This window comes from Helianthus annuus, chromosome 16 (assembly GCF_002127325.2).
Source record: "Helianthus annuus cultivar XRQ/B chromosome 16, HanXRQr2.0-SUNRISE, whole genome shotgun sequence".
Taxonomy (NCBI): domain Eukaryota; kingdom Viridiplantae; phylum Streptophyta; class Magnoliopsida; order Asterales; family Asteraceae; genus Helianthus; species Helianthus annuus.
This window is the reverse complement of record NC_035448.2, coordinates 174406591-174430040: the sequence shown is the minus strand read 5'-3', so window position 1 is coordinate 174430040 and position 23450 is coordinate 174406591. Positions and strand designations below refer to the sequence as shown.

The window sequence follows — 23450 nt, the reverse complement described above, 5'->3', positions numbered from 1 at the left end:
AATTATTAACACAACACACACTTAGTGTGTGTGTGTGCATCGATCTCCAGGAGACAAAAGAGGGTGAAACCCTAGTTTCCTCCGAATCTTCAAATTAAAGGATCAATCGAAGGCCAAATTCGGATTTGAAAGTATATAAACGATCACCAAGTCAAGGGGATCATAAGGTATGTCGAAATTTATGATTTGGTGACATTTTGAGATTTTAATAATCATGCAATTGTAATTATAAAAAATTATAGAAATTAATAAAAAAATCTTATTTAATTGCCTTATGAATTTGTAACTATGAAAAAATTATAGATACTAATAAAAAAAATCTTATTAAATTGCTTTATGCAATTGTAATTATAAAAAAAATTAAAGAAATTAATACAAAAAATCTTATTAATTACAATAAGAATAATTATTGACTCAAAAAATCCTATTAATTACAAAAATCCTAGACTTGGCATGTACATATCTTCCCATTGTCCCGCATGAGTTCTTCGGTGCGTCAACCATAGCCCGTTTATTGGTGGCATTGGATAATCCCCTTCCAGCTTAACATGTATGAAGTGGGTATCGTTAACAAGTGCAAGCGTTATGAATAGTGGTTGTCGATCAGCCGGAGGACTTAATATCGGGAAGAAAGTGGCACTCGCATCGAGGATTAACAGGTGAATCCCGATACCGTACCTTTGTGCAATAAGAAGTCCTGCTAGAGGGAAGTACATTTCGTGACTCGGGGGACAACCGGACACTGAATCCCAAATTAGGCCCTCACGATGCGTGTTAAAATATCCTTCTTCCCATGCTTCAAATATTGGGAACCAAGTCGATTTGTTCTGATCCATTTCTTGGACAAGATCTCTTCGAATGTGCCCCCATAAACATTCTCCCATTCCTAAGCCCACAGCCACAGACCGAAACCCTCAATGACCGTCCGGCCTCACATCTTGTATGCACGAGATGTGTAGGTGAAACACTGCGGAAGGGCATACTTAAACTGTTTGATGATTGCCACGTTCTCGTCCCCGATTATTAACGGAAAACCGTTATCATCTCGTATCTCTTTCTTCTTAGAACTCGTTGAACGGCTTCGGCCCGCTTTGGGTTTTTGAGACCTTATAACCGACTGTTGAGAAGCATGTGACAGAACATACGAGCTTTGGCGGGGGTAATCGTATTTAACTTTGTCAGGAACCTTCAAAGCACGTGTTTGCATCACCGAAGGAGCTTCTCCTCAATTCTTCGTCTATACGATCGGCCTCGTCCAACCTTTGTTGTACCTGCTTTGTTGTTGGTCGGCCACGAATATTTTGTTGGACATCCGGTGGTTTCTTGGTGGATTTGTTTGGAGTCAACACTGCTTTAATCTTTGACAACAAGCTTTTTTTCTAAGCTGGGGGTGCGACTTTAATTGTTGTCTAACAATATTGAGCTCTTCGACCACGTCAACGTCATCGTCTATCAATTTACAAGGTTAGAAGTTAAGCTTCCGCCAGAAGACGTCTATGTCTTCGAGTTGAATCGGACGCTCTGCACGGTTAAAAAGAATATTGTTCAAGTCACATGATTAACGGATATATATCACACAAGTGTTGTACGTTTAACAATTACTACCTGTACGTAGGTACTTTTCTAGCCTACAAGCACACGGCAACCCACAGCTGTACCACATTTGGCAACCACATAATGAATGATAGCGCTGCAAGACGTCTAGCTTCCTAAGTAGCTCTCCACTCAACAAGTCAAGGGCTGTATGGGAAACTTTTCCAAGTAGGTGTTCAAACAGCGGGTTTCTGTGGTGCTTCATTATTTTTTCGAAACTTTCTCAAAAACTCCCCCTTATTTCACCGTACTGTGTCTCAACTATATCCCGGACACAACCAACTATACGGTCCAGCGAGCTCCTATCTAGGACGTATCTTTTTAAGTTGGCATGCTGGCTCTCAACTCTGTTTGTGGTACGATTACCAAAGTTGCGCCTCTTATCAGTCCATGCAAAGACAAACATTTCCTTATAATCTTTCGGCCAGTTATCATACACGTACTTGAAAATCCCTAAAAAGTAAAAATAATTTATTAAATGTACATAGGTGAGTCATATGTTATTAAAAAAACTTATTTGAACGTTTGCTCTCCACAAGTCGCTTTTGTAGGTTACGCAAGTGGTACTCGTATATGGGTACTGATGGAGACTCACACAATGACCCCCAGAATTACAGAAATTTTTCCCAGTCTTCTTCTGTGAAGGCACTCTTGCAGTGCTTCATAATATTTTGTTGTATGTGAAACCTACAAAGAAGCCTGGAGGCGCCTGGAAATACTTTAGCACACGCGCTCATTAGGGCCAGGTCTCTATCCGTTACAATCACACATGGCTCCATACATTCATCCAACATTGACTTGATCCTCTCAAGAACCCATACAAAGTTATCACTCTGTTCTTTACAGATAACGGCATACGCGATACAAAACGAATGGTTGGTACGCGTCATACCAACAATCTGGACAAATGGCATATTGTATATGTTTGTCTTGTATGCCGAATCGATCAGCAAGACGGGGGGGATTGCAAGCCACATTTCACTCGAGTAGTGATGAAGAAAGAAGATCTCTATTACGACCTATGTTCCGGGTTCCTCCCGTGTCTCGTAAATAAATTCGTTGTTTATCAGGATGTTTTCTAGTGATTCCATGGGAGTCTATCCGTCTCTTTGTTCGGCTCTAATCTTCTGTACAACGTTTTGAACGTCTTTATGAACATGAAACCTGTCAGGGTCCTGCTTCCTTATCGTTTGAAAAATTTTGCGCGACTCCATGTTTTGAGCTGTCAGCTGCTCGATCAGTCTCTTTTTGCTTGGAGTAAACCTTCGCACAAATGCGTGGGCCGACAGGTCTTCACAAAGTTTGTGGTTATGTTCAATCTTTCCCCTTTTTATCTCCCAGGTTTCATACGGATGGTCTCGCAAGGTAAAACAGGCAACCGGTTTTTTTTGCTTCCGGCTTTTCTAACTGTTGATGTAGTATGGTGCTCACCCACGGTCATATTCAAGCCATACCCTCCCGGTCCTTCCCCGATTTATTTTGATCGACGGGTCACAATAACGAAACCATTCGCGTTTGCCATTTCTTGTGCCCATTTCTTTAGGTCATCTAGAGAGTTGAAAACCTGTAACATCGACAATAATAATACTAATAGTAATAGTAATAGTAATAGTAATAGTAATAGTAATAGTAATAGTAATAGTAATAGTAATAGTAATAGTAATAGTAATAGTAATAGTAATAGTAATAGTAATAGTAATAGTAATAGTAATAGTAATAGTAATAGTAATAGTAATAGTAATAGTAATAGTAATAGTAATAGTAATAGTAATAGTAATAGTAATAGTAATAGTAATAGTAATAGTAATAGTAATAGTAATAGTAATAGTAATAGTAATAGTAATAGTAATAGTAATAGTAATAGTAATAGTAATAGTAATAGTAATAGTAATAGTAATAGTAATAGTAATAGTAATAGTAATAGTAATAGTAATAGTAATAGTAATAGTAATAGTAATAGTAATAGTAATAGTAATAGTAATAGTAATAGTAATAGTAATAGTAATAGTAATAGTAATAGTAATAGTAATAGTAATAGTAATAGTAATAGTAATAGTAATAGTAATAATAACAAGAAGAAGAAGAAGAAGAATAATAATAACAATTTTAACAATAATAATATTAACAAAAATTTTAACAATAATAAAAATAATAATAATAACAATAATAATAATAACAATTTTAACAATAATAACAATATAAATAACAATAATAATAATAATAATAATAATAATAATAACAATTTTAACAATAATAACAATAACAATAATAACAATTAATCTATCTAACCTAACAAAATAAAATTGATACCTGCTTTTTTAAGTACGGATTGTCCGGGATGGGGGGTGCCTCACCACCATATCCACCATATCCTCCAACGTCAGGATAATTTTATTGAACGTAAGGACCGTTCGGGGAAATGAATTGCTGGTGACCACCGTCTCCTTCGTATCCATCAGGATAGTGTTGTTGCACGTAAGAATATTCACACCAGTACCCATTATCCAGATACCCTTATTGCACAGGATAACTTGGTTCACCAGCATGGTATGAGTCATCTCAAGGGATGTTTCATCAACACGGGGATACGTGTTCAAATCTAGAAACGGTCTGTTTTGTTTTTCTTGTACACTAGACACAACCTCCTCTTGCTCGTTAGAATTGGGAATGACTCCTCCAAAAAATGGTATCATCATTAGTAAATAATTAATTAAAACAGTTAAGCTAGTAACTGTTACTGGAACATTTTCGGGCACCCATGAGTCACCAGAATACGGCCCAAAGACATAGTTGTCGTCCTAGTATGATGACATTTAGTTCAGCACCTCACAAGTGATAAAACGAAGAATGCAAAGAAGATAATTTCGTTCAAAGAAGCAGAATATGTTTTGCAGTGGATGAAGAATGCTCTGCATGTCCCTATATAATTGAAACATAGACGCCTCGTATAGCCCTAGATGCCCCATATTGCTTTATGTCGCGTGCAAGACACATAGTCACATCAGCCCTCAAGACGCCCCGTCTAGGCCTAGACGAGGAGGCGTCTTGCTCCCTCGTATTGCCCCCTCGTACAGGCCTAGACGCCCCGTATGATGTGACTGATTTGACCTGGTACGAGTTTCAGTGGTTGGTCGGAGACAATAGCCCTAGACACCTTGTATAGGCCTATACGAGGCGTCTTGAAGGGTGTGAAAATAGGCAAAAAGGTGTGTGAATATGCACACGCTATTTAATTCCACTGACATTATCGTCATTTGACTACATGAGCGGTGGATCCTTCAATTCTAGACCCCCATTTCAATCCACTCCGCCGAACAGTTTCTCACGCAAATGGAGCAAGTGAATAACACATAGATTGTATTGAAGAATTACATTAACAGGTTCCCTAAGGTATCCGACATGTTGCTCACTTCCACCACGACTAACGTCAAGCTTCCACAAGGCTCCACTGCCGTTCTTGTTAAGAACCTTTACCTCTCCTGTGATCTTTACATGTGCATTCGGATGACCGAATCTGAAAGCAGTTGCTTTGAACCCTTCACTCTTGGTTCGGTAGGTAACTAATTCATCTTCATAGGATGGTTTTCTGAATTATAATTGATCTCAGACATGAATACTCATCTCAAATGCTTTAACTAGGCCATGTTCGTGAACCGTTTGCGAACACGTGTCGAACAGAAGTTTATGTTAGTGTTCGTCTGTTAAGGAATTTTAGTTATTCGCGAACACTTCGTGAACACTGGACACAAACACAAACGAACATTAAACTTGAAAAAAAGCACACGATAAATCAAGTTTAGCTAACTTAAGACATAATTATGTAGAGGGCTGATTCAGGATCAGTTTTGGGTTTAAAACCCTATTGAATGGGATTAGAGAAACCCTACTTAATGGGATCACAGAAACGGCTGAGGAGAGATTGAGAAAGTATTGGAGATTGCGTGATTGTATAGAATTGATGGGCAGGAAAAAATAGCGAGAGGGCGTGACAACACGACACGTGTTTAACAAAAGGTTTCTTTTATTATATGTATAGATATGTTGAGGTTTTGGAACTTAAATTAAATTATAAAATAGCTGATGATATATGAGTGCAAGAGTAGGGTTCCTACGGAAAGTGTGTTTTTCCTAGAAAGTCTAGGAAGCGATCTTGTCCATCCGATTGGTGTGTTTAAGGGTTGAGATCAAATCAATGGCAATCTTGTAATAATTTACTATATTTAATAGATTGTTTTAAATGAGGAGGGGCAATTTCGTCCTTATGTGTGTTTTAAATCAATCAAAAATAACCGTCAGAGATATCACATCTCCTTAATACACGCCATTTTCCCTCTCTCTCTTTCTCTCTCTAAAATCATACCAAAAATACAACGAAAACCCTCTAAAATCATACCAAAAATACCTAAAATCATGGATCAAGATAAGAGATTTACCAACTTTTATATACGTAAGATCTTCCCAACATTGTGTTTAGTGTTTTAGTTGGCGATTAGGGTTCAATCGTGTTCTACATTGAAATAATTGATGTTTGAAGGGAAGAGATTCAAAGAACAGAGGGATTTGAACAAGATGGATGGAAGCAGAGATGAAGTCGCCGGAAGAAGAGTTGAAGTTGCTGGAAGCACAGTTTAAGTCGCAAGAACCCTAGGTGTGTGTTTAAAATAACAAATGTTTGTAGGTATTCCGCTTGTTGTGGATGACTCTGCTTGCTGGGGCGAAATCTGTTGATGTAAAACACATTTGTATGAATCTGCTTGCTGTTAAAACACATTTGTATGAATCTGCTTGCTGTTAAAACACAGCTGTATGAATCTGAATGATAAAACACATTTGTATGAATCTGCTTGCTGTTAAAACACAGCTGTATGAATCTGAATTGCTGTTAAAACACAGTTGTATGAATCTGAATGATAAAACACATTTGTATGAATCTGCTTGCTGTTAAAACACAGCTATATGAATCTGAATGATAAAACACATTTGTATGAATCTGCTTGCTGTTAAAACACAGCTGTATGAATCTGAATGATAAAACACATTTGTATGAATCTGCTTGCTGTTAAAACACAGTTGTATGAATCTGAATTGCTGTTAAAACACAGTTGTATGAATCTGAATGATAAAACACATTTGTATGAATATGCTTGTTGTTAAAACACACCTGTATGAATTTGAATGCTAAAACACAACTGTATGAATCTGCTTGCTGTTAAAACACAACTGTATGAATCTAAATGCTAAAACACAACTGTATGAATCTGCTTGCAGTTAAAACACAGCTGTATGAATCTGAATGTTAAAACACAGTACCAAGAACATGCTGATAGATTCCAGCAAGAAAACGAAAACGAAGGAAAGATTAATATTAAGTGAGATAAAAAATCGAAAACAAAAAAATCCGAAATTTATGGATAGTTAGTTATTGAAGATAATTTCCTAAAATAAAAATAGATTGTGAAAGTACATAAATGCCCTTTTAGATAAAATCCTTCAATGCCACATGTCGCGTTCTTATTGCTTCCTAGACTTTCTAGGAAAAACACACTTTCCACCCAACTTCTACTCATGAGTGCAATATTATATGTGAAACTTACAGAAAGCTTGGGTTTTGGAATTTGGTATGTGGGCTAAATGCATTTGACACGAATGCATATTGAAGGTTAATTTTGTAACTTGCAAGGTTGATTATGTAATTTGTGATATTTTAAATTAGTTTAGGTAGTGGTAGGATGTTATTTAGGCATCTTTACGGTATATGCGTATTGTTATCATTGGTGATCAATTGACATATGTAATTACTTGAATCTACTTGATGACACTTTGGTCACTGATGGATCTGTTAAAGCTCATGACTGAATCTTCTTGATGACCCAAAGTAGTACATCAGTTGTTAGCTGTTTATAAAATTCATGAAAAAGGAACACAAAATGGTGGTGGCTCAAATAAATAAGCTTTAGTTTCTTTGATCTTACTTCTTTATATGTTGTTTGTTAACTGTCTAAAAGGGTCGAGTTTGTGTAATTTGTGTAACATAGCTAAGTAAAAGGGAAGGAGTGAAGGGATAATTTCTTCCAATCAAAACTTAGACCTGTGTTCTTTAAATATGTAACAATAAGTTGCTTTATAAGTTTAAGTTTTTTTTTTCAATTCAGACTTATGTGGATTGTTATGGCGGATACCTAAGATATCAATGATAGTGATACAATCTCTTTAAAGGTGTATGCTTTCACATATTTCAAACAATTGTACATATTTATTTATTTATTTTTGTTGTTTCTTTGTCTCGCAAGAAGTTGTGAGTACATGTTCTTGGTTAATTTTAATCAATTTGATAAAAACGGTGTTCAAGTCATTTAGTTTTTTAGAGCTTCAAGAGTAAGAAAAAAAAAACAAAATCTGACATGATGATGAAAAATGACAATCTTAAAATCGATTGGCCTGCATTTTGGAAACTTAGTTATCCTTTTTATACAGCAACTTATCCAATATACTCTCTAATTATACTACCAAACCACACATTTTTACAGCATACGGATAAGATGCCAAGGATGCACTTTTAAACTCTTTGTCTTACAAGAAGTTGTGAGTACATGTTCTTGGTTAATTGTAATCAATTTGATTATGTTTATGAACGCACCCGATTGCTTTTAATGGCTTTTGGTTTATCTAAAAATACATATTTTTACTCTAGGAACCAAACTTAAGTATCAAAGATACACCCTTAATTATTTGTTCAAGTCCCAAGTATTTTTAAATGAGATGTAAATGGAAAAAATTATTTGCCAAATTAAATATCACTTTTTTTTTTTAATTTAACAGTCCTTGGAAAGAGCCATTTGGACATTAGGCATGGGGATTGCATCTCATAACCAAATCGTACTCTCAAGCATTTTGAAAGTGAAAAGAATTAAATGGATAAGGAACTTGCACCTGATTTTTTTTTTTTGAAAGACAAATTTGGATAACTGACAGATCACTAGAATATCATCGTGCCACCGGCGGCGGAACCACCCAATCACATCCATCTCCACGCCTATACACCAATTCAGGAGGAAACCCAATATAAATATGAGAAAACCCCCATGTAGGAATCAAACCAGAACCTATTGGTCCTAAAGCATTATCCGACCCTCAAGATGCCGCTAAACTATAAAGCCATAGGCATCTGGCACTGAATTGATCATGTTCCATCTTAAAACCATTAAGCTTGCTTTTTTCTTTTCAAATAAAAGGGCATAACTTTCAGGTTCTGTTTTAAGTCATCAAATAATATTCTTTTTAATTTTTTTGATGTATATATTAACATGTTATATGTGTATACCTTTTGTAGTAGTATGAATTTGGGTTCATATTTGCATTTGCTATATATATTAACATGCTGAAAACCTAATTTTTTTCCTCCATTGGTACCAAAATTACTCATTTTAAGCCAAAACTTTTTGACCTGCCTATTTTACAAGATCTATTACTTGCTATTAAAAATTGGCTTTATGATGAATAAGCTCCTTACTCAACCAGTGTGTTACACACATATCAATAACCTGGTAAAACATATAAAAGAAATTCACTATACGATAATAAAACATATAAAAGAAATTCATTATACGATAATCTATTATCTATTATATATAATAAACAAAAAAAATTTGGGACACTTGGCACAATATTAGGGCTTCCTAGATGTGGTTTTGGCGGGAAACTGAATGGGTACTCTTTTGACATATAATGAAGCCCCGTTTTTTGTTTTTTATCCGGATCCGCTAATTCGGATCCGTATATATATGTTATAAAAAATTTAATATTTCCAATCTTCATTTGTATCATCGCCAACAACCATTGTTAACCCTATCTTCTCTGTGTTATTGTGTTGTCCGCCTCCGCCTCCTTATTATCAACGGTGATATACAAGTCAAAATCCAATGTAATACAGGGTAAACTTTAAATATTCCATTTCTAATCTTTCTTAATTATCCTCTGTTTTCATTTGATTCTGAAGATTTTTGGGTTTTTTGAAATTAGGGTTTCTTATATTCTGTTGACGACTCCTACTCCTTCTCTGTGTTCAATGATTTTATCATCGTTGATATACAACTAAGATCCGATTTAATACAGGTAATTCTCTAAATCTTTGATGTTTGAAGGGGTAATTGAATCGTATTATATCTAGAGAAACCCTTTACTTTTTATCTTACTCGCACATGGAACTCCATATCTTCAACCACATCAATCCATTCTAGGGTTTTATTAACCAAATCTGTATTTGTTTTTCTTTTTCTTTTTCTTTCCATTAACTTTTAACTTTTGTTCGAAGAGGCAAACAACTAAACTAACGCTGAAGACGTATTCAAGGCGCTTGAAGATATCGAGTTTCCAGAATTCATTGCACCACTAAGAGCCTGGCGATTTGGTTCCAGTTGTCAAAGAGTTGCATATGCTAACTTCTGAGGAGCTTAGCAAGTTAATCAGGGAGTGTGATCTTTTAATCCATTTTTGTTGTAAAATTTATAGGGCAAATGATATATTAATGTATAGTTTGATGTTGGTGTGATCTTTTTAACCCAGTTTTGTTGTGATTTTTTTAGGGCAAATGACATATGCAAGGAATCGAAGATGCAAACAAATAACGCTGAAGACGTATTCAAGGCGCTTGAAGAGATCGAGTTTCCAGAATTCATTCCACCACTAAGAGCCTATCGATTTGGTTCCAGCTGTCAAAGAGTTGCATATGCTAACTTCTGGGGAGCTTAGCAAGTTAATCAGGGATGCTAATAATGATATTATTCAGTGGACTGCCCATGAATGTCCGGATTGTGCGGTTTTGTTGAAAATTGTGGGCTGACATATATACCTGTTGACGATGAAGCGGAGCACGGTGGCGGAGTACAACAGAGACACAGGGGTAGTTTGGGGTTTTCAGGGAAGTTGAAGTCAATGAAGAGTTTTGGTCAGCAGAAGAAAAAGAACGATGATTATTATTATGATGATGTTCATGATGATGATTCAGGTGTATCATCCTATGGTGTTGATGGTGGTGTTCATGATAGGAATATGACATCTTCTAACTATTTCAAGGGAGTTGAAGCCTTCTACACCTGCTAGGGTTAGTAGGGTATGTTATATATGTTGTTATCTTTAACTTCAATTTCAGTTTTCAGAATATGTTTATGTTTAATGATGTATCTGATATTGAAGTTATTGTTATGTTCTAATTGTACTTAGGTTATATGTGTGGTGTTTGATGTATTTAGGGGAAAATATTGCCTAAATGTTTGCCGTATGTATACGTGCGTATAGAAGTGTGTGGCGCTTTGATGCGTTTTGATCCCAAAAGCTGATGTGTGATATGTATGAAATCACACTTAAGTATCTAAAAACTCAAGTAATATAACATGATTATGTTGATTTGATTATATGAAAGGTGGGTGCTAACTTAATCAGATTCTTTATTTTTACTGTCATGTATAAGAAAAAACAATTTTATTTTTTTGGTAGGTGCATTTTCTGGATCGACATCACTTGCTAATCAAGTTTAGGAGTGTTGATGGAGGAGTAAGTATTCTTACATGCATGCAAAGGTATTTTCATTAGCATTCTTTTTCACTCATATTTTGTAAAGGTGAAATTTGTATTTGGGTTATGTTTTACCTCTAATAGGTTTAATTCCATATGTCCTAATCCACAATCTCATATGACAGATATATGCAAAAGTAAGTGGAGAAGATTCAATACAGACTCCAACCATTGATGTAAGCTCTAAAGAATTTTATAGTGAAGGCTACCATGATCGTGACAAGAGAATTCCCAAATCCAGACATGACCATCACTAACAAACAACTAGGTACCATGCCCACCTTATCCTTATTTCTTGAGTAATGTTTCATGAAATGGTAATTTTTGTCCTATGAGGGATTTTTAGACAAGGCGAAATGGGCGGGTCAAGCGGGTTTTTGTTAATGAGTTAAAATAATAGTAATGTTTGATGAAGGGAATCATTGGTAGTATTATGGGTTCTTAGATGTGGTGTTCTGAGTGGGCTAGACGTGTTGGCTACTGGGTCGAGACAGGAGTAATGTTCCATGAATGGTCTTATTAGTATTATGAATCTATGATGGATTGATGAGTATTTAGATGCGGTGATATGGGTGGGTTAGGCAGGTTGGTTAATGGGTTTAAACGATGTTTCATGAGTGGTAGTATTATTTTATGACGTCGTGAATTGGGGGTGGCTCAAGTGGGTTGGTTATGGGTCTAAACGACAGTAATGATTCATGAAATGTTGTTTTAGATAAGTTCGACATTTGGTAAAGTTCAAATGCTAACGTTGAAATATGGTTAGGCACAAAGAATTGAGTTTGAGAAAGTAAAACTTGGTAAATTGGTTTTAGGTGTGTTTTATATGTTATATTAAGCCTTAAAAGAAAAAAAAATGGTGGCTCAGGTTGGTTGGGTTTACGGGTCGGGTCGGGACGGCCGGACGGGTTCACAATAGAACAGGTAACTAATTTGTCTTATAGTAGAACTTATAGTAAAAGCTAATAAAATTTTATACCAATTTGTTTATTTTGTTATAGATGCTGGAAGGTGCTTATGACTTGGCGATTCAGACCTCATCTTAAAGATGCTTATGACCTTCAAAATAGTCGTTTTTATATACAATTTTGGTTGGGCAAAGATACCCACTAGGTTAGCTGTATGAAATCTTGAAGGTAGACATGTTAAATGTATTACTTTACAAGTCCATATTTGATTATGCTTTTCAAATATGCTACTGTTGGTTGGGTCGATTTGACTAAATCGTTTTAATACGTATTGATCTTTATTTAATTTAAAAATTCTACTAACAATTATTCAATGTCGTGTAAAAGTTTAATGAAATAATATGTTACATTTTAATAAAAGTACATGTTTATTAACTAATAAAATTAAACTATCCGGGAAGCAGTCCCGGGTGATAACCTAGTAAAACATATAAAAGAAATCAATATATCACATGTGTCATCAATTGGAAATTACAGAAGCATCTAATTTTGTATTTTCCCGTTCTATTTTCCCACTTATCTTATATTAATTAAAAATAATTAATATTAAATCTTATCCTACTTTGAATTTCGAATATAATCCTTTTATTTTTTTACTAATAAAAATACTATCACCGAACTTAAATTGTTAATTTAAGATATTTTTAAATAAAACAAATTATGTATGACGAAAACCAAACTTTGTATTAATAAGTTATTTATTTTTGTTTCATTATTAAAAAAATGTTATATCTGACTTTATTACATTGTTTATAAATCAATTTTCCTAATTGATACCATTTTATCACTCAAATGGCTATTGATTTGCTTCTAGAAAACGTATCTTCTTTTAAAGAACCATCTTCACAATAATCCTATTCATAGCGTATCGAGTATATTTGTTAGTTTATTTTTAAAGATACAACTTTTTTTATTATTTGGTATACAAAATAATAAAATTTATTCAATGTGTAATGCATAGTTTTTTTAAAGATATTTTTTTTACTACTTACTATACCAAATTACATTTATTTTTCGTATAATAAAGAGGTTTTAAAGATACAACTTTTTTTTCTTATTTGGTATATATGATTAGATTTATTCAACCCGTACAATACATGTGGTTTCTTAAAAAATATAACTTGTTTGTTATTTAATATACAAAATTGTATTTGTTCAACCTGTGCAATACACAAAGTTTTTAAAGATATATTACATTTATTCAACTCGTATCATACACGAGGTTATTAAAGATACAAATTTTATTTTTTGATATATAAAATTATATTTGTTTAACTGGTGTAATAAATGAGGTTTTTAAAGATATATTGTTTATTATTTAGTAAATAAAATTACATTTAATCAACTTGAGTCATACACGGAGTTCTAACCTAGTATGTCATTTATATATATATATATATATATATATATATATAGGGGACCGCTAAAATAAAAACCACCTCCAGTTGTAATGTAAGAACCATGAGAACTTTTTGATCCGGGGCGAGTTGGACCAAAATTTTTTTCATAAACGTAGATGCGTGTATTATAAACACATTTGTAAAAAAAGAATTCAAAAAAAATGTCGTGTGTGTAGTTTGAGCACCACAAGTTTGTGTTTATGGGTACCATAATTACGGTACCCATAAACACAAACTTTTGGTGCTCAAAACTATACACACGACATTTTTGTTTTAATTTTTTTTACAAATGTGTTTCTAATGCACGCATCTACGTTTATGAAAAAAATTTTGGTCCAACTCGCCCCGTACAACGTAGTTCTCATGGTTCTTACAACTAGAGGTGGTTTTCATTTTAGCGATCCCCTATATATATATATATATATATATATACCAGTCACTTACCCGCGCGATGCGGCGGGAGTGGTATCACTTAGGTTGGTGAGTTTAGGGCTATCTACGGGGATGTAGTTTCCAATGTGGCTTGTGACGACGATGGTGGTAGTGTAGCAGAATGTGATGGTCGGTTGAGGCCTTCTTCAGCGGCGAGAATCAGCGATTTGCGGCGATTGGTGGTTTCGTGATGGCGTTTGGTGGTTATTGTGCGACTCAGGAGAAAACAAAGAAAATTGTTTGATTCTAGTTATGTTACCTGAAATAGACGGACTACCTAGGCTTTTGTTGGTTCAAATACAAATTCACAAATAACTAACATTAACTACTATATTGTAAGATGTACAAAACATAGTCAAAAATTTCCCAAACAGTCTTAGGTTTGTAAGAGTCCTTAATCTTGAATTCCTAAGGTTTGGAACTGAAATTTGTCACAAAATAAAGGATTTCCTTCAATTAGTTTCTTAAGTTCAACCAGCATCATACCTCGAGCAGATTTAGTATCTCCATATTTGGATAATTGTTCATTCTCCCTAAAGTAGTGATCTATAAAAGTCAGTCAGCAAAGGCGCGATAGATGATGCTTAATACAAAAATTAAAGTAAGATAAATAAGTTCGTTTACAGACAAATGGTTACAAACAAATCAATCGAGTCGTTAATCAAACGATTAAACGCATAAACAAAACAATAAATATGAATTTGTACATTCTGATACATATCTACTTAGAGGTGGCAGTTTTTTTATTTTTTTATTAACCATGCCGCTGCGCTCGTTGCAGCTGCCCTCACCGCGCCGCTGCGGCTGCACTTGTTGCGCTCGCATGCTCACTGCACCGATCAAATTTTAGTAAAGTACACGGATGTGACAACCGGTGATTAACGCCTTCTAATTACGTGATTAACAAACGTTTAAGACGGTAAGAAATAGTGTTTAAGGCACAGATTAACTAAATTAGGCTACTGGAATGCCTAGGGACGCTTATCCGACGTTACAATGCGTGTACGGTGATTTTGGGGAATTCTGCTGAACGATAAACGAAAACGAACTGACACCGTACAAAATACTGACCACGCCAACAAATAAGAAGTTTATACGTATTACTTATAGTTATGAATGTGGTTTTGTGAAATATTATCCTTTCGAATGACACAAAGCGCAAATGTTAACGAAAAACACGGAAACAGTAACGAGCTGACAATCAACGATGAAACGGAAGCACCAGACTCGAATTTCTGTCTCGGTATTAGTATATTATGACATATTTAGCTTCGTTTTTAAATTTATTACCCGTAGTTGAAACCGGATCGAAAAACAGATGAAAAACGGCAACGACGTGTTTTACCCGGTTTTACCGAAATCGATGAACGGACGCGCACACGACCTATACCGGCACTATTTTACGCATTTTAAATCTAAAAATTTAACTTACGACACTACGGAGAGTTCGGGTTCTGATAACGTGTCTCGTAGGAATTACGGGCTACATAAACTTAGGGATTGGGCTTGTGGGCCTTGGGCCCAAGCCCAAAGCCCATTAACTAAAACCCTAACTATATAAGTGTTGTGATAATCTTATCCTCACTTCATTTGAAACCAAACAAATAAAAACACACGCCTACATCTGCTTTTCTTCATCTCCTTGTTTGAAAGCAAACCCCTAGCACATAGTGATAGCATACCCTATCATCATTCAAAAGTTGAAAACACAAATCAAAGGCACACCTGTGCTCTCTGCTTCTCATTCAAACAACATACAGCCACAACCTTCGATCACTAGTCGACACCCCACCCCCTTCACTTCTCCCTCTTGATTTCTCTACCGACGAGCACAGGGGAGTCCGATTGGACTCCGGTGACGTTTTCCTCCGGTCACACACCACCCGCACCATCTCTACACACCCCCCAATCGGCGGACCAGCTATTAATGGTGTTACCAGCCGGCGACAACATAACCGTCAAACACCCCTCTTTTGCGACTCCTGCCTACGACACACACATCTGGTACATTAAGAGAGAGAGAGATAGATCGGGACGCGAAGAATAGAGGGCCGACACCCTCTCGCCGGCGACGGTGCCACTATTACAGCGGTGGTGGTGGTGGTGTTCAGACGTGGTTGGTGATGACGACGACGATGATGATGTTGACCAGTCAACGGCGGGGATGGCGTTTTTCCGGCGACTGCTGGTGGGGGCGGAGGGATTCCACAGCAGAGCTCCGGTGAGCTCTCGTATACTTTACATTTCTTTTTCTTTCTTTCTTTCTTCCTACAGTTAATAACGTTTCAGGTTGGGCTTGGGTTTTGACTCGGGTCCGACTTGGTCGAACAGGTTCGGGTCAAGGATGATGTTCGGTCAACAAAGTCAGACTAGTCAACACGTCGGTTGACTGGTCAACGCTGGTCAACTGGGGTCTCGGTTTCGGTCAACGATAGTCAACAGCAGTCAACGGATTGGTTTCGGGTCAGAATTTGGTTAGGGTTTCGTGGCACGGTCGGTCTGGGTCAACTCAGTTCGATGTTCGGGTCAACTGGTCAACGCAAGACGCGGTAAAGTTTAGACGACGTGAGCTTTAATTTCGTTGTTTATACATATTACACTTTACACTTTACACTTTACGCGAACCGATACCTTTAGCGATTACTACGTTTTATTTTGGCGTATTTGATGGAAATTTATTATATATTGATTGAATTGATTGAAAATTGTTGCGATTTGGATAAAATATATCGACACGTTAGTTGTCGGGTTGTTCCAAAAACAGAGGAAACTCTGCCCAATTTTCGTTAAAAACCCGAATTACAAACCGTTATTATATCTTAAAAACGACACCAATGGAAACTCTAGTTTTCTTATAAAAATAAATATAGAAGTATATTTATTTTAGCGGCGTTATATAACATATAAGACGGATTACTAACAAACATAATCGTTTATATTTACTCTAAGCGTGGTTACTCGTATATTTTTTTTATAAAATAGATATAATTGTTTATATTTATTTCAGATGCCGTTTATATTTATTAATATAATTGTTTTATATTTATTTCAAACGACGTTACTTCGTGTAGATTATAAAATCAATTTAATCGCTTACATTTATTTTAAATGTCGACATTAAACTTTCTTACGAACTAAATACAGTTTTTATATTTAGTTCAAACGACTGAATTTGGAGTTTATATTTTAAACTCACGACTTAAAATATATGTGTGTATATATATATATATACACACACTTTTATTTCCATCTTATGAAAACTACAACGACACGAACCGCTATTCACCTACGCTTTCTATTCGCGACGACTAACATGACTTCGTAAGTATATTTATATTTATACATATAAATATATATTCTAAAACACTCGAAAACTAAGTTGTTTTCGAAAATTAGTTTTATCCCGATTATAAACGGGATCAACTAACCATAGAATGGTTATTCTAAGTCAAGATAACAACACCTTCGTAGAGTCGTGTTATTAACGACTCGGTAGAGCTCGGACACGTAGTTTAGCTACGTTGTTTTATTAGAAAACTTATAATTATTCCTTGATTAGGAATGCTTTAGTTGCACGCTAGCGAGTTCACATTCGTGGGATGACACTACGGAATCACATTTAGCTAGCTATGCACAGGAATATACAAGTGAGTTCATAACCCCCACTTTTTACTGTTTTACATTTTTATAAATGTTTTCGGGGGTGGAAAGACATGCAAGTTTTGCAAATATAAACAACTTTTCGATGAACGAAAACTCATATTTCTAAACCGTGTTGCGAATGAATTTCAAGGAACTTAAATGGTTTACGAAAGATTTCGATCAAACATACCGGTTTTACAAAACGCGCGCATATTTACGAAACGTGCATGATTTTCTAATGGGTACGGGTGACACAGTCGAGGTGATTCGACACAGTCGAGGGGATTCGACACAGTCGAGGTGATTCGACGCAGTCGAGGTGATTCACACAGTCGAGGTGATTCGACACAGTCGAGGTGATTCACACAGTCGAGGTGATTCGACACATTCGAGGTGATTCGACACTAAAAATCGTCTACACAGGTTGAATACTTCCTATGTCACCGCATACATTAATGTCCTCGCGAAACATTAACGATCAACCTGTTCATAGACGCTTTACATACCCATTTACAACACTAAAACTTTCATATATTCATAAGATTCATTTGATGGAAACTCACAAATACATGGATTTACAAACTTTGGTAACGTTTTTCAAATTATACCTAAGTAAGAGGACGTGCTGATCCTGGTTGCAAAGGTTCGTTTGGGATCGGCCTATTCTCTCTCGTGCAATGCACAAAGACTCTCGTGGGCTTGACTCACAGTTTTTCATATATCATGCCAAGAAAATAATTTTACTATATTTTCTCAACAACTTTAAAACCGGTTATCAAAAAGATTTATTTTAAATCTTTTCAAAACAAACTATGAACTCGCTCAACTTTATGTTGACTTTTTCGCATGTTCTTTCTCAGGTTGCATTTTCAAAACTATGGAACGGTTGGAATAGGAGAACCCATGGGAATTCAAGTACTTAGCGGCGTTCATTTTCTAGAAGTCTTAGCTAATTGCTTCCGCTGTGCAATGAAGATACCGGTCCAGTCACGCCATGCTCTGATAATTTCGGGGTGTGACAACGGATGGTAAGCCAGAGACAACTGAGGTGATGGCACCAAGCAAGAATGACACAGTGCTGAACACTGCTGTTCCCTATTACCCTGCATATACCAAACAAACTTGCGATTAGTTTATGCACAGCTATTCATAATCATTTTATCATGAAATAAGGATACCTGAACAAATGTCTCGCTCGACCAATAGTTTCCCTTGACGCATTATGCAAGGTTCGCTCGGTCCAACAACTCAAGCAAATGTTTTCTATGTTTTTTAGGGGGAAGATGGGTGCTTCTCTCCACAGGGCATACAAGACACAGGTTATTGGCGGCAGTCCGCCAAATTTAACATATAAAGTTTTTTTATATGTTAAATATGGCGAGCTGCCGCCAATAACCTATGTTTTGTATGCCCTGGGAGAGAAGCACACATGTTCCCCCTAAAATGCAAAGAAAACATTTGCTTGAGTTGTTGGACCGAGCGAACCTTGCACAGGCTCAGTTTTTGCATCACAGCCTCAAATACTTTCAGTTCAGATAGATTACACAGGCTCAGTTTTTGCATCACAGCCTCAAAACACTTTTACTTCAGACAGATTAAGAACACAAGCTCAGCTTATGCATCATAGACTCAACACTTTTAGTTCAGACAGATTAAGAACACAAGCTCAGCTTTCGCATCACAGCCTCAAACACTTTCAGTTCAGACAGATTAAGAACACAAAATCCGGAGTACACAACAAGAGTAATTTGCCACTAAACTTAAACAACCTTTAAAGCATGATGTACACGTGTTTTAAGCACAAGAAACAAATATGTAACCTGACAGACTCAGCTTATGCATCATAGCCTCAAACACTTTCAGTTCAGACATATTAAGAACACAAGCTCCGTTAGTTCTCGCAAAGTCAACCATCATAAAAAGAAATCAAGTATTAGTAAAGATTTGATATTAGTTATAACCAGTACACTATTAACCTTAAATAAATTTAATATAAATCACATTTTGTCAAGTTGCAAATATAAAAACCTTTATTCTAATGAAGCAGCGTTCAGCGTCACTAAAGCCGATTCCGAGACTCTCCAAGCAGATACACTTTCTCCGGCTGCCAGAAGATCGGAGTGAGCTTGTTCTGTAATAATAGTGATCGTGACAGTCGTTAACCAAAGGTATAACTAATTAAATTCAGTTCAGGAAAAAGCAACACTTTAATTTTGTGTGAAAGACAGCTTGCTTGCTGCAGTCTCTATAATATATCAACACTCTTCCATACACTGTTTGAAAGACACCATGCTTGAAAGACAGCATGCTTGCTTCAGTCTCTATAAATAATTCAGAGATATCTACACTCTACTCACACTTTACAAACTCTCAACTACACTCAACTGAAAGACTCAGACATGTAATTGAGAGATGAACACAACTACGGGTAAATCCATGGCTGCAACACACGGTTGCAAAGTGAGAACTATGCAACCTGGATATTGCCCCGCCAAGATGCTACTCGGATCTTCTATGTACCCTCAAAATACAATCATCATCACAGTCTATTGTGTTATGTAACCCCGCTTTAAAGCATGATGTACAAGAGTAATTTTCCACTAAACTTAAACAACCTTTAAAGCATGATGTACAAGTGTTTTAAGCACAAGAAACACATATGTAACCTCACAGGCTCAGCTTATGCATCATAGCCTTAACAGTTTCAGTTCAGACATATTAAGAACAAAGCTCAGCTTATGCATCATAGAGTCGACAGGCTCAGCTTATGCATCATAGCCTCACAGGCTCAGCTTATGCATCATAGAACACTTGGGAAATGAAAAAGTATATCAAAACATCCCACAGAACAAACTAAAATCAAAAGTACATAACAATCTATCTTTTCACTATTCCATATATAAAATTGACCTAACTATCATAATTTTCATTGAACTACAACACTTATCATCCCCAAAAATGACCTAAATATCATAATTATCACAAAACCATGACACTTATCAGTCCCAAAATTAAAGGAAAAGATCAAAATATAACAGAACAAAGTAAAATCAAAACTACAAAAACAATTTATCCTTTCACTATGTCATATCTGAAATTAACCTAACTATCATCACCAAAAATACAAATTCAAATATCACAAAACTTTCAACCTAATTTGAAATAACCGCATCTACTAACAAATCCACATCAAGATTAAAGATAAATCAACATTTAGAACCTAACCTGAGTCGATTCATCACAAAACACATGCGAAAATCCTCCGTAAACCTCAGCTTTCGTCCTTCGAACATCCGTCAAACATATGTGAAGGACAAGATGGTAATTGAACAAGGTGTTGAAAAAACACTTAATGCACAATGTACAACTGTTAAGGCACAAGAAAACACAAACCCTTTTACCCTTTACAAGGGTATACATCTGCCGTCCAAATGTTTTACTTTCTCACACGGATAAATTGAGAGATGAACACAACTACGGGTAAAGCCATGGCTGCAACACACAGTTGCAAAGTGAGAACTATGCAACCTGGATATTGCCCCGCCAAGATGCTACTCGGATCTTCTATGTACCCTCAAAATACAATCATCATCACAGTCTATTGTGTTATGTAACCCCGCTTTAAAGCATGATGTACAAGAGTAATTTTCCACTAAACTTAAACAACCTTTAAAGCATGATGTACATCATGCTTTAAAGGTTGTTTAACTTTCTCACACGGATCAACATCGGGACCGTCCATTTGACTTCACACGGATCACCATATGCTTTCTCTCTCAATGCTCACACATCTCACAAAACAACATCATATCTTCTCTATTGATCATCATCACAGTGAGGAAGAGCTTGACGGATGTTCAATTACCATCTTGTCCTGGATCATCATCACAGTCTATTATGCATCATAGCCTCACAGGCTCAGCTTATGCATCATAGAACACTTGGGAAACATCCAAGTGATATATCGTATAGTACTTTATAGAGACTGCAGCAAGCAAGCTGTCTTTCAGACATGTACTTTTAGATCTGTGAATCTGTGATAATACTTTTACTACTGGAAGACTCAGACATGTAATTGAGAGATGAACACAACTACGGGTAAAGCCATGGCTGCAACACACGGTTGCAAAGTGAGAACTATGCAACCTGGATATTGCCCCGCCAAGATGCTACTCGGATCTTCTATGTACCCTCAAAATACAATCATCATCACAGTCTATTGTGTTATGTAACCCCGCTTTAAAGCATGATGTACAAGAGTAATTTTCCACTAAACTTAAACAACCTTTAAAGCATGATGTACAAGTGTTTTAAGCACAAGAAACACATATGTAACCTCACAGGCTCAGCTTATGCATCATAGCCTTAAAGATAAATCAACATTTAGAACCTAACCTGAGTCGATTCATCACAAAACACATGCGAAAATCCTTCGTAAACCTCATATTTTCACAAAACCATGACACTTATCAGTCCGAAAAATGAAGGAAAAGATCAAAATATAACAGAATAAAGTAAAATCAAAACTACAAAAACAATTTATCCTTTCACTATGTCATATCTGAAATTAACCTAACTATCATCACCAAAAATACAAATTCAAATATCACAAAAGTTTCAACCTAATTTGAAATAACCGCATCTACTAACAAATCCACATCAAGATTAAAGATAAATCAACATCTGTCTTTCAGACATGTACTTTTAGATCTGTGAATCTGTGATAATACTTTTACAAATGGAAGACTCAGACATGTAATTGAGAGATGAACACAACTACGGGTAAAGCCATGGCTGCAACACACGGTTGCAAAGTGAGAACTATGCAACCTGGATATTGCCCCGCCAAGATGCTACTCGGATCTTCTATGTACCCTCAAAATACAATCATCATCACAGTCTATTGTGTTATGTAACCCCGCTTTAAAGCATGATGTACAAGAGTAATTTTCCACTAAACTTAAACAACCTTTAAAGCATGATGTACAAGTGTTTTAAGCACAAGAAACACATATGTAACCTCACAGGCTCAGCTTATGCATCATAGCCTTAACAGTTTCAGTTCAAACATATTAAGAACACAAGCTCAGCTTATGCATCATAGAGTCGACAGGCTCAGCTTATGCATCATAGCCTCACAGGCTCAGCTTATGCATCATACCCTCACAGGCTCATCTTATCCAAGCCATCTAGGTCGTATAACTTAGGACCTTAGTCCGACAACCATCAAACTCTGCCATCTGTCCGGCCCTTAGAAACACCTTTGTCTTACTAATCTGCATGTGACATATAAACAAACAAGTAAACATAAAAAAAATTAAAAAGGTAAATCCTAACTAAAACATCGGATGTAGGAAATAACCGCATCTACTAACAAATCCACATCAAGATTAAAGATAAATCAACATTTAGAACCTAAGCTGAGTCGATTCATCACAAAACACATGCGAAAATCCTTCGTAAACCTCAGATTTTCACAAAACCATGACACTTATCAGTCCCAAAAATGAAGGAAAAGATCAAAATATAACAGAATAAAGTAAAATCAAAACTACAAAAACAATTTATCCTTTCACTATGTCATATCTGAAATTAACCTAACTATCATCACCAAAAATACAAATTCAAATATCACAAAAGTTTCAACCTAATTTGAAATAACCGCATCTACTAACAAATCCACATCAAGATTAAAGATAAACCTAACCTGAGTCGATTCATCACAAAACACATGCGAAAATCCTTCGTAAACCTCAGATTTCGTCGTTCGAACATCCGTCAACCGCTTCACCAGAAAAGTAAGAATCACAAAAGAACATGGTAAGATATATAACACTCATTGCAA

General features: G+C 35.9%; 1 protein-coding gene across 1 annotated transcript; it reads right to left on the bottom strand.

The window, feature by feature from the left end:
- Positions 1-431: 431 nt before the first annotated feature.
- Positions 432-884, bottom strand: LOC110920021. Its single transcript, XM_022164265.1, has one exon. It carries the CDS (start codon positions 882-884, stop codon positions 432-434), a length of 453 nt encoding a protein of 150 aa, XP_022019957.1.
- Between the last annotated feature and the right edge of the window lie 22566 nt (positions 885-23450).